The 13,248-nt window shown below is 40.4% G+C and overlaps 1 protein-coding gene across 10 annotated transcripts in view; it reads right to left on the reverse strand.

The window, feature by feature from the left end:
• LOC129723484 (putative uncharacterized protein DDB_G0277255) overlaps nt 1-13,248 on the reverse strand; it is a 90,659-nt gene that overhangs the window by 18,521 nt on the left and 58,890 nt on the right. For 9 of the 10 annotated variants that reach the window (XM_055677767.1, XM_055678328.1, XM_055678249.1 and 6 more), the window contains 6 exons: nt 6,189-6,435; nt 5,265-5,328; nt 4,909-5,083; nt 4,726-4,841; nt 4,237-4,607; nt 3,986-4,183 (listed from right to left, as the gene is read on the reverse strand). In XM_055677767.1, the coding sequence (XP_055533742.1) occupies nt 3,986-4,183; nt 4,237-4,607; nt 4,726-4,841; nt 4,909-5,083; nt 5,265-5,328; nt 6,189-6,435 (1,171 nt within the window). The remainder of the gene's footprint in view (nt 1-3,985; nt 4,184-4,236; nt 4,608-4,725; nt 4,842-4,908; nt 5,084-5,264; nt 5,329-6,188; nt 6,436-13,248) is intronic. The other variant, XM_055678168.1, reaches the window with a different exon arrangement.

Raw genomic sequence — 13,248 nt, forward strand, 5'->3', positions numbered from 1 at the left:
TATTGATTAAGGTATATTTGAAGATGTATGTTACATTTCACCCCACTCTAATCATCCGAAAAAGTCGCAAATCGATTTCGGATACCCACTCCAAAAGTCTAACTTCACCAGGTTCAAAATTCGTAAAGTCTTTTAAATTAGCTCAATTAATAGTGTGCAAAAAGCGAAAATGCTTGAGGGTACGTGAAGACGGATTATGGGCAACTTGTTCTTCAAAATCACTAATCGAGTAGATACTAGTTCATATCCTTTTTATTTTTGAAATTTCCAAAAAAGCTTCCGCTCCATTGCGGATGGAGCTGTAAAGTTTTGGTTTGATTTGGAAAACAGTGGATATAGCGATACTATACAGTAACATCGAGATAACGAGGTGTCTTCGAAAAGTACATCAATCCACCCAATTGTCTTCAGTTCCGTCTTTTTGAGAAATATTGAACAGTTGTCAAGAAGTTGAAAAAGAGTGGAAAGATAACTCGGGATGTGACAGAGATGAAGTAATAGTGAAACAAAATAGCCGCTCAGGTAGGCCAACATAGTGCCCAAACTGTGATGAGTTGTATTTAAAAAAAATTCTAGATTTTATCTGAACCAAATCGGAATATTTTGTTCTTTTTTCCCTTTAAAGTGCAATACATGCTTTTTATATTGAATGACATAATCAGTTTGGACGTTTTCCAAAAAACATTCAGATCTAACGTCAAATCAAATCATCCATTATTACGAAAATAAAAACATATTAAACATTCAAACATGGCGGACTTACTATGCGCGATAAAACTAATCTTTTTTCAGCAATGTCAATGGGAAAGCCATACCGTTTTCTATAACACTTTCTTTTTGTAAATAATTTTAATTTTTTTGCATTAAAGTCCAGGACCAACTCTAGGAAGGTAAGCGATATTCAATGAATGGTGTAATTATCAGGGTTTTGATTCAAAAATCTACACAGCAAGATGGAGCGACCTAGACCGACAACGAAGTATACATACTCAGGCTCGTTATTATCCTCTATATGTGGAAATCAGAGTGAATGTACTGCTATTCTTGCCCAGCACGAAGGCTACGTGTAGCAATTGTTTGCCCCACACTTCTCTCTACTTCTTTGTGTTGTGTTTCTCCCGTGCATAGGAAAATTAACACACTTGCTGCTTACACCACAGCTGATCGAAAAAACTGTGGTGAATCACTCTAGTGAGAATACACAGAAGTACACCGCGGTTAGCACTGCTGAGATAAATTCGATATTATTCGAAGCGAAAACATGCATGACGGGCGGCTGGATTTTTTTAGTTTCGTGATACAAACCAAACAACGCCATCTCTCATTCTGCTTAGATGCTCCCCTTATGTGATATACACCTAAAAACACACAGTAGAAGCACTACAGTGAGCTCTGTTGTGTAGTTATTGTGCGTAATGTCCTCTCGCGTGAGAAAGCTTACATCACCTCGTCATCTCTCTGGAGAAATATTTCAGATTCCACAGCGGTTTTTTTGCGAGCTTCTCAGATACACACGATTCGCCGCGCTCTTCAAGCATGTGCGTCGCTTTTCCCCTGTGTGAGAGCAGTTATTTTCGCAGTAGAAGATATTCTTCTATACGCTAGTGACTCTCTGAGAAAAAAAAACAAGCCTGTACATACTTTAAACAATAGACCATTTTACGGACGTTTCTGAACTCAATTCATGAATGAAATTTTGACAGAAAGCTCGGAACATAACGCACGTAAAAGCAGTATCAATATCAGCAGGATCCGTGACACCTGTTAGTTCGTAAAATGGTCTATAAACCTTGAAAATAAGACATATCCGGAGTGATTTGCGATAAGGGCGCAACTGACAAAAGATAAACATTGAGGAATATCAGTTTGAAAATTTGCAAATACATTTTCAAATCGTAATTTCAAAGGAAGTGACTAACATTAACTTCAATACCAAAAATCGACGTAAAATAAACCTGGCTTATAGTTTCCTAACAATACTACATTAAATTTGTGCATTTATGGCTTAAATCTGCGCTTTGCTTCTAACCTTTTTCTTATGAGCCTTAAAGAATTCTGACAACGAGATTCGCCCACCTCCATTTCGCCTTAAAGCATTCTGACAACGAGATACGCCCATCTTTCTTTCGCCTTGTTTTTATTTTTTCTTCAGTTGCGCCCCTTTAAATGCGCCTTTATTTTGAAAACAAAAGTTGATCCGCCCTTGAATGTCGCCTGTTTACGAAATATTGCGCAAATAAGCTCGTTGCTTCAAAACAATGTAAAGGGCCTAGTTCCAAAGTATCTTTTGTTTTGGGTAAACTGCTTTATCGCCCTTCACTAAAATCTTGATATAAATAATTTTATCGATTTATACAAAAGAAAGGATTCTTGCCATGAATTTCGTAAGTCTTTTCGAAACCAATAGTGTAATAAAACCATTTGTTTACATTTTGTAAGTTGCGCCGTAAACGCGAATCACTCCGGATATGTAACTTGGCACATTTGAAACGTAAACCTTGTTCATTACTCAATGAGCAACATCTATTTGCAAAAGATTTACCAAAAGTTAATTAGTTTTTTTTTTAGTTAACAGATAAACGCGTCACAGCACTGGGGCACGGTGTATCGTTGTACTTATCCTACACATGCAAAATGTGCCAAAAAAACAATATCGATAACAAATTCTCTCAACTAATCTAGTTGATCGAGACCGCTATTAGCCCCGAGGCTAAGCGTGCGATATTGTTGTTGTTGTAGATAAACGCGTCATAATAATTAGCTTCGAAAAGAAAAATGCTCGGAAACTGATAACATATTTTTGCTTCACCTGTCATCTGTCATAATTAGGCGAGTAAATAATATATAACATTATAAAAAACACGCAATTCAATTCCTTATTCAAAGGAAATAACCATATTTTATTTCATTCTGTTCTAACTGGATCACAACACCAGCCAATCGCCTTAGATTCGCAAATAATATATAATTAAAGGTTTCTACACGTTTCCAAAAAATTCTATCTATCTAATCATTTACGCCAATTGCCTGTTTCTTCGAACAACAGATTGAGGATAAACAGAAAACAACAAAACAATCCATTTCCAAGTCGAGTGTTTAAAGTGCGAAAGTAGGTAATATACCATTATCTACCTTCCAACGGAACACTTCACAAGCGTAGAAGAACGACAAGGGTGAAAAACATCTAAGTACCTATGCTACTTCCTATCTATAGCTAGACGATTTAACTATACTGACTTTTTTTTTCTTCATACTATATACTAGTTGAGGAGTGATACACGTACAGAATGAGAGCGGAAGATAGATGTACAGTCAAAAGGAAAAAAACTAGAAAGTAACACTGCACTAAATTTGTAACTATGTACGTATGAGAAGAGACACGGATGGCATGACCAAGCTTTCCGGTAAGGATAACAGAGGTGATTTCATGAAAATAAAGATGAATTAGAGTGAAAGCTGCCTCAGCGTAAAATGGAGGAAACAATGTGTCATTTCTACTTTCCGTTTATCCGGCTTTTAATCTTTGATGGCACTTAAAATGAAAAGTGCCCCAAGCATCGGTTGAGCTTTTATAGGCAACCACTGGCAATGTGTTCAAACGTTGTAACCGGAATACAAAGTAGGACCGATTGTAAGCAAATTATTTCAAAGATGTAGTACAACATTTTTAACATGTTTTTTGTACTGTCCATGCTTTATATTGGTTTGGAAACATGCTTTCAACGTTGAGAAAGTCAAAAGAAACACACGAGTTCTAATTCAGTAAAGAAGAAAATGGGTATTCGTTGTTTTGTGTTAGACATTTTCCCTGTCTGTAAAATATACCTTGGTTCAATTGATTACATAATTCAAAACAAAATCCTAACAAAGCAAATCAAAGCAAGGAGAAAAATTAAGTCATTTCCGGTGAAACGAATAAATAATGTTTCAAATACAATACAACGAACTGTCTTTTTACTCTAGTTCAAACAAGTGAATTTCTTACTTGGTCTTGGCCGGCGCTCTGGTTGAGATGGCGTGGTTGCTGTGGTGGGCGTTTTTTTATTGTGCGCTTTAGCTGCCGATGCAGCAGTTGAGGCAGTGGCAGTGCTTCCAACTCGAACCTGTCTTTTGGGTGAACCTCCTCCAACCGAACCAACAGTCGTATCAGTAGCTACAGTGGGTCCAACGGATTGAGATCGCCCTGAAACGAGCGTGGGTACCAGGCTGTGAATTACTGAATGCTGAATAACTCACCTTTGCTGGACATTTTCTTGGGGCTACTTTTTTGGGGACTTCCCTTTTGCGGACTACCATGACGAGACAATGCTGTTTTCTGGGGACTTCCACGCTGGGGACTGTCTCCTTTGGAACGCGGAATCGTGGGCATTAGTTTCTCACGCGTCGGCGACGGGAGCAGAGCTCCTTCCTCCACATCTGGGCCGGTTGTTCGTTCTAAATGGTGTCGAATATTATCTTTTCGGCTACGTGAAAACGCCAACCCATCGGGAAGGTTTCTATTAATTTCGACCGGCCTTGCACTGCCAGGAATCCTACCGCGGGTGTACGGTTTGGTTGGTGAACTTTTCTTATTGTTTTCCTTTTCCTTCTCCTCTTTCGTTATTGGTCTAATAGTTTGAAGCAAACACAAAAAAAAACATTCCTTTGTATTATTGTTCTTCCATTGCATTTTTACATAGTGATTTCTAACAATAGTTTTTGGTTTTATTGAATTTTATTTCATACCTTACGCTGGAGGCCAGCGATAACGCGCTTAACGAGCTTCTCCTAGACACCTGGTCCCAGAGCTCTTGTTGCTTAGAGAATAGCTCGGGGTTCATCTCCACACCCCAGCCGCGATTCTGTTTAGTACGGAACAAAAGATTGATGACGTTGTATAAATAAGGAACAAACTGTTTTCAAACTCACCCTGTATTCGCCTGCTTTCTTTCGCAGCTCTAGTACTTCCTTATACCAAGTGCAATCTGCTGCCGCATTAACCCGCATTCCAGATCCACCGTCGAGTTCCGGCTCGAAACCAAACTTTTCCTTTTCCGTCTTGTAAGCTCTCAGCTTATGCTCTACAACAGTGCTGATGTCGCGCCTGGATAAAAATGCAACAACAAAAATAGCGTTGAAGAGTTATGAGAACATTCAGCTTATTTGATTGGTACATTGTACAAATATAGGCATAATTGTATAACAAGTAAGGATACACTGTGCTATTCCATATATGTATATACTTCAGTGCAGTGCATTCCCTCCTCTATACAGGACATAATTACTTTTCATGATGCGACTTCGAAACCTCGACGTCGTTCACCAACGGTTCCAGCTCGTGAGCGTTTGCTAGGGAGAGAATAAAGAAGAAGCAAACATCAAAAGCGAACGAGGAGAAAACATGAAACGAAAGGAAACTCAAATTGTGGAAAATAACTTAACCAAAAAGTCGTTAAATTATACAGAGCGTGTAACTCAACGTGGAACAGCAGAGCTCTTTCATATAGAGTATGAATGGTTCAACGTTGTTAGCAGACTGTTACAAAGAGTAGTAATTTTTTTTTGTACCTCGTAGAGCAGAGAGGGAGCAGAGATTGCGCTGGCATGTAACTCAAATACCTTCATCCCGGTAAATTGCAATATTCTGCTATTCGCAAATGGTTTCCGGAGCTTTCGGGTAAATTGCTAACCTTATCTTAAAAATTTTTCTACTGCTAATACTCATTCTATATTAAGCAAACCAGTTAGGAATACAACAGATGTGAGTATAAGACATCATGCTTTTAAAACAATATTTCTTTAGTTCTTATAATTACCGGTTTGCATATGCAATTTTGCATGGAAACTAGAAATTAGTAATTTGATTACTTCGAGGTTGTAATGCTAAAGATTTGAAAATAAGAATTGAAATCGGCCATGAGATGATAAATGGAATATGCATAAGGAGCATACAGATCGAAAACCCGTCTCGCAACGTAAATGAAAAATGAAAGAAAATTCCATGACTGCATTTATGCAAGAACGTAGAAAATCTCAAATAAGCTAAAATTACGTAACAAATGTATAGATCCCGAGGACACCATTCTCAATATAAACTAGCGTTTTCATCGAATCAATGGATTACGATAACCTATAGTGAGTGGAACTATCTATGATCGAGTGGGTCCTGCGGTTGCATGGAAGTAGGTAGTGGTTTCTCTCTCGCGCACCTTCTCGCTCGTTCGTGGTTCGTTTTTTATGCACGGTCGGCACTGTCTGGCCTGCAGCGGTAGCAGCTGCCTGTGCTGCCTTGATCGCACCCATCGAGAGGGACTTTCGCGGAAGCTCGATTACTGAATCCACGCCATCCGGGGCCACTTTGAGCGCTCTGCGCACGTGTGGCCACACGAACTGCAGGCGGTACTCTGTGCTCAATTTGCTAATAGTTTTTTTGAATAGGCCACTAGACTCACCCGCCTGGAAAACAAAAAGAAGAAAGAGAGAGAGAAAAATAAAGAGATGGAAACGAAAACACGAAGTTAGTATTTTAATTTGTCCATTGGGTAATAATTATTTGTTTTGTAAAACATGTAGTAGATTTTGGTATGCAGTAACCCTGTCTCACAAATTATTGATAAGAGTCGTTTTCATGCAAATATACTTTAAAATGATAAAAAAGGAAACACTTGCAACCTGACAATTTTCACAATTCCGATGCGGCTGCATACATACATAATCGCTATCACCAAACCTATTTTGAATAAATAAAGTCAAGTTTTCTCTGATTATTGCTTTAAATCATTGTTTTCTATGTTGTTTTATTCACAATTTCGTCGTATTTTTTAAACAATTTTACATGAAAAACACCTATCACTTAGAGGTATTATGAAAAAAACTAAAGTTACAGTTTTTATCAAAGTTGAAATCAAATTTAGCCTGAATTGCTCAAAATTTCTATTCCTGTTTTGCTAATATCTTTGGAACTCTTTTGATTATGAACATTCTGAATGATGCAATTTGGAGGAAATCAGCCAAGGAATTCAAAACCTATACAAATTTTGTCGATAACTCCGTTGCCAGCTGCTAGGATATCAAGAAAAAAAATATTTTTACAATAATTTAAAATTTTCGTATATGTTCTAATGATGAGTTGACAACTTGGTAGGAGCGTCAAACTAAGCTCCGGCCCTCACAAGTTCCTATCTCACGCCTCCACGCGTCATATGACATTAGACTACCAGTTGAAACATGGACACAACTGGTTGCCTGGGCAATTTTGTCATACGACAATAGCTAAGTGAGAAGGTGCGACGCGACCGTTGGTGCGGTATCCATATCTCGGCGGTAGAGGAAATACTTCGCCAACCTGAGCGTTTGTTCACCAAGATGGTGCGTCTCAAAACAGCATCTGATCTCCATGTTAGGGTCGGCTGACCAACGTTTTGGTGTCAGCATGGGACCCTAAACAGAGCTGACACGATGGTTCTCCGGCGAGACAGGGGGTTGGGGAAGGCCCAACAAGCCGCCCCGCAAAATACCAAACGTTGCAAATATCGAAGAAGTTAATACGGATCGGAACAATCGGCACAGACCTAGGCAACGAAATAAGGATCGTTAGGCTTTCACGGCTGCGACAAATCATATATGATGTATTCAATCCACCCAACTTCGAAATCGTTTCACTGCAGGAACTTTGCTGGTTGGGACAGAAGGTATGAAAAAGCGGACTTCGAGAGGCTACCTTTTATCAGAGCTGTGGCACCACCAACGAGCTTGGGACGGGCTTTATAGTGCTGAGTAGGATGCGCCAACGCGTGATCGGGTGGCAGCCGTTCAGTGCGAGAATGTGTAAGTTGAGAATTGAGGGCCGGTTCTCCAACTACAGCATCATCAACGTGCGCTGCCCACACGAAGGAAGAGCCGACGATGAGAAAGGAGCGTTCTATGCATAGCTGGAGCAGGTGTATGATAGCTGTCCGCAACGGGACGTTAAGATCGTAGTCGGTGATATGAACGCTCAGATAGGACGGGAGGCAATGTACAGACCGGTGATCGGGCCGAATAGCCTGCACGCCGCATCAAATGTTTTTAAAAACAAAAAGAGTCTAGTAGTGATGAACCGCGGCGGGTTAAAAACAAAGTTGAAGGATGTTGTGGAGGAAAAGGCTGATACCACAGGGGCAATAAAATATCGGTGCCTTGCCGATGTTTTCAGTTTTCTTAAATTCATTTTAAATTTCAGAAACCTATAATCAGTTGACTTCAAAAAACATGAATATTAAAACATACATTGAAAGAATGTCATTTTTTCTTTTCCAAACATCTCAAACAATACGTGCGAACATCTAAACTGATCTCTTAAACTATATCCCGCAAAATTTAAACTGTCAAGAATACATTTCTTCTCAGATGTATCGAACACCCCATCCGATTACCAGAGAATCCGTTTGCCCACCCTATGCGGCGACGTGTGTTTGAGTCTTGTACGCATCTATTTTCACTAAACCAACGGTGTTTTTTTTTTCAATATCCTTTGTAAACGTCATTGGTCTTTCCCGACGCTTCGTTCGCTTCGTTCTGCTGTAAGTCGAATTGCTGGTGAGTAACTTTTTACGGGTGGCCGAATGTGGTAACTCAATGAGATACAATAGCAGGAGAAGAAGTAAAGAATAGAATACACCCGAACAGTTCATTGAGCACTGTTATTTGCACTTGATGATGCGATTGCCTGCAGCTATAGTACCAAGCCACTAGTGAGCAGCGACGATGATGAATCATGAATAATTGTGATAATCGGCAACTTTGATTCGTACCATTCCCTTGTCGCAGTATGCATGCGCTCAAAACTTTCAACGGTGCGAAACACGCGTCAAAGTCGCCCACCACGACCAAACACGGGGCAACTACTGGACGCCAAAGTTGCACGGGAGAACGCGCAACATTGCCGAAGAAAGAGCAGCTTGGCGCAGCTACTCTTGAAGATGGCTGGAGGGACATTTGATCAGCCATAGGTAGTACTGCTGTAGCGGCACTTGGTACTATAGCTCCGAACAGGAGAAACGACTGGTTTGACGACGAGTGCAAACAGTTAGTGGAAGAGAAGAATGCAGCACGAGCGAGAATGCTGCAACACCAAACGAGGGCGAACGTGGAGCGCTACCGACGCGCACGGAACAGGCAAAACTCGGTCTTACGGAAGAAGAAGCACCAGGAGGAAGATCAATATCGTGAGGCGATGGAGGAACTGTACCGTGCGAATGACATACGAAAGTTCTGCGAACAGTTCCCGCAAAGGTTATGTACCACAAGTCGACATGTGCAGGGATCTTCACGGCAACCTTCTCACGAACAAGTGTGAGGTGATTGAAAGGTGGAAGCACTACGATGAACACCTTAATGGCGATGTAGCAGAGGACGACGACGGAGTAGATCTCGGTGTACGCGCAGATGACGAAAGAACTCCTGTCCCTGACCTTCAGGAGGATAGAGAGGAGATCGGCCAGCTAAAAACAATAAAGCCGCTGGAGCTGACCAACTCCCCAGCGAGCTGTTAAAACACGGTGGGGAATCACTGGCTAAGGCGCTAACTGGTTTATAGCCAAGATTTCAGAGGAGGAGATAGTACCGGAGAAGTGGATATGGGGTACAGTATACTGATGACAAAAAAGGCGACAAGTTGGATTGCTGCAACTACCGTGCAATCGCGTAGCTGAACGCCGCCTGCAAGGTACTCTCTCAAATTCTGTGCCGTCGACAATCACCGTTTGCGAGGGAATTGGTGGGGCAATACCAAGCGGGATTTACGAGTGCGGTACGGCAGGTCATACAGAAGTGCCGTTAGTATAACGTGCCCATACATCATTAATTCATCGATTTTAAGTAGGCATACGACACAATCGATCGAGATCAGCTATGGCAGATTATGCACGATTACGGTTTTACGGATAAACTGAGACGGTTGGTCAAGCGGCGACGGATCGGATGATGTGCGTAGTTCGAGTTTCGGGGACACTCTCGAGTCCCTTCGAATCTCGAAAAGGGGTTACGGCATAGTGATGGATTGTCGTGCTTGCCATTTGCCATTCAACATCACTTTGGTAGATGTGATACGTAGGGCTGGTATCGACACGAGTGGCACGATATCTAGCTCTTTGGCTTCGCCGATGACATTGATATTGTAACACGAGCCCTTGGGAAGATGACGACGGTGTACATCAGACTGAAGGCTGAAGCCGGACCAATTGAACTGGCCATAAACGCATCGAAAACTAAGTACATGAGAGGAAGAGGTTCCAGAGAAGACAATAGAAACCTCTTGCCACGAATTCATATTAGCAGTGATAAAATCGACGTGGTAGACGAGTTCGTGTACTTGGAGTCACTGGTGACCGCTGACAACGATACCAGCAGAGAAATATGTCGACGCCTCATGGCAGGAAATCGTGCTTACTTTGGACTCCGGAGGACGCTCCGCTCGAATAACATCTGCCGCCGCACGAAGTTAACCATCTACAAAACACTGATCAGACCGGTAGTCCTCTACGGCCACGAAACCTGGACCATGCTCGGGGAGGATCAACTTGGGGTTTTCGAACGGAAAGTGCTGCGTACTACCTGTGGTGGTGTGCAGATGGAAGATGGATTATGGCGGAGGCGGATGAGCCACGAGCTGCATCAGCTGCTGAGAGAACCACTCATCGTTCAAACGGCGAAAATCGGGCGACATGGGCATGTCGTTAGGATGTCGGATGACAACCCGGTGAAATTGATTCTTGATAACAACCCGACTGGAACGAAGAGACGGGGCGCGCAGCGAGCAAGGTGACTCGATCAAGTGAAAGACGACCTGCGGGGCCTCCGCAGACGACATGGCTGGCGAGCTGCAGCCATCGACCGAATTGAATGGAGACAACTTCTTCGAACAGCAAGGGATACTGCGGCCTGGAACCCTGGTAAAGCGAGTCTAACTTACATATCTCATGTTATTTATACACAGCCAATTGTTCAGTATACAGGACAATTGCGCTACGATCCTACTGACACTAACAGTTTCTCCCGAGCTGAGACTCGAACCTACAACGTCTGGCTTGTTAGGCCAGCATCGTACTTCGAGGCCATCTGGAAGATAAAATATTGTACTGAAAATAAATAGACCATCTATGTCCATCAAGCATAAAAAATAATTGACAACACTGCCTTTGAAAGAAATTATTATAATCTTTGGAAACATACTACAGTTAATAGAAATCTTGAGTAGTTTTGGAAATAAAACCAAAACAAAACTAGCGACATTTGATGAAACTGAGAAATTTGAAGCTAACAACGGTGTATCTGGTGAATTACTACAAATTTTCGGCACTGCCAACTGCAAAATGACAAAAGCCGCGTTTTCACTGTCTCAAGTTCAAACGACCTTCAGCGTTGGCGGTGTCAATTTTCAATAAAAGTCCGGTTATTGAAAGAAATAATATGTCTGATTTAATATCGAAATTATTTGATTTGAGCCAATTCATTGCACGAAGTCGATGAACTATATAAGCATCTACATTCTCAATGGCGTAAACATCACTAAAGCAACACAGCGTGTGCGAAATCACAGAAATCCTGCTATCACTGTCAACTGATTGGAGCAGAAAGTCTCTTTCATTCTTCGCTCGTTTGTTGAAAATTGAAATTCATAGATTTCAATTTCAACTGAAAATCCTTTCAATGCTTTCCGGTTTGAGCTTCTGGAATGCCCTTTTTCCATTTTGTCGGCCTGTGTTATTGAGAGCTAAGTGCTTTCGTTGGGAAACCAACGACTTCGAAGTTTGAAAATCTATACTCAGAGAAAATATCATCTATAATTGAACCTTTGCGAAGTTCAAGTTGGAACTTAAAAATTGCAAATTATTAAAAACAACTGTTTCTGGATATCCAAACAACCGGCAACACTTCCGGAAATTTCATGTGAAATTTCATGTGAAATTTTCATGTTTTTCATGTGAAATTTTCTCGGGAATACGATTAAATTGTCAAATTTGAAATCAGAATAGGGTAAGTGAGCCAGTTATGGCAAGCGCACCAGTTTTGATTACATCGCATAAGCGCAAACTCCATAGGCCACAACTGGTTCATGCCATAACTAGTACATTTTTTAGGTATTGCCATAACTGGTACTTCTCCCCTATAATCATTTGCCAAAACTGCAATTTTATTCTTCAAATGTAGAATATGTTATCTGACAAAATGGCAATTTGATTTTTTAAATTTTCTGACTGAATTCCTTCAAAAATTATCTGTTTATTTCTGGATATCAAGTATTTGTGGTCATAATTTACAAAAATACGATTTTTTATTGAACACGGCACTTTTATTAAAACAGAGGAGGGTTTCACAGAACGAGGACTGCGATTATGAGCTGAATACAACATTATTTTATTAAATTTATATATAACATTCACTTATATATGAGATTATAAATGCCATGGTCACCGTGGTTCTTTGGTTAGCGATGTCAGTCGGCTAGCTCTTTCACGGTTGTGATGTCAGGTTGATGTCGGGTTCGATTCCCGTTCAGGTTGAAGATTTTTTCGAGCTGGAAATTTTCTCGACTTAGCACTGGAGCACGGTGTATCGTTGTACTTATCCTACAACATGAAAAATGTGCCAAAACCAATATCGATAACGAATTCTCTCAACTAATCGAGACCGCTATCAGCCCTTCAGGCTAGCGTGCAATATTGTTGTCGTTTTTTAATGCCATAGAATTTTTAATTTCATTTACCCTAATAGAAAAATTACATTTATCCTATTAGAAAAATTACACTTATTTTTGGAACAATTTATTTTTAAATCTTAATATATTCCACATATAATTGAAAATAATTATAGCCAATTTATCAGAAATTTCGCATGCGCTATTAGGATTGTGTCCGGTATAACTATATGAAGACAACAGCTTGAATATTCACTTCGCGATATAGTAGTTAGAGGTTCAAGTGTGTCTTATAGTGGCATTTTCTTGAGAAATTTCATCCGCGATACTTCCAATATTCAAATTCTCTTGAAAAAAAAACATGCATGATAATCTTAACTATGGGGCAATTCCATGGAGAATAGATAAATTATTTTTTTTTAGCATGTTATCTCCGATTTCACTGAAACTTTGAACAATTGCTCGTTTTTGATAAAGAAGTCACTCTGTAATATCAGGTTTTTCATGTAGACTCACCACGATTACGGTTTATAAAGGGCCTATACAAAAATGTGACTGATGACTAAAATATTTTATATTTTTTGATTCAAATG

The sequence above is a fragment of the Wyeomyia smithii genome, chromosome 1 (genome assembly GCF_029784165.1).
Source record: "Wyeomyia smithii strain HCP4-BCI-WySm-NY-G18 chromosome 1, ASM2978416v1, whole genome shotgun sequence".
In the NCBI taxonomy this organism is placed as follows: domain Eukaryota; kingdom Metazoa; phylum Arthropoda; class Insecta; order Diptera; family Culicidae; genus Wyeomyia; species Wyeomyia smithii.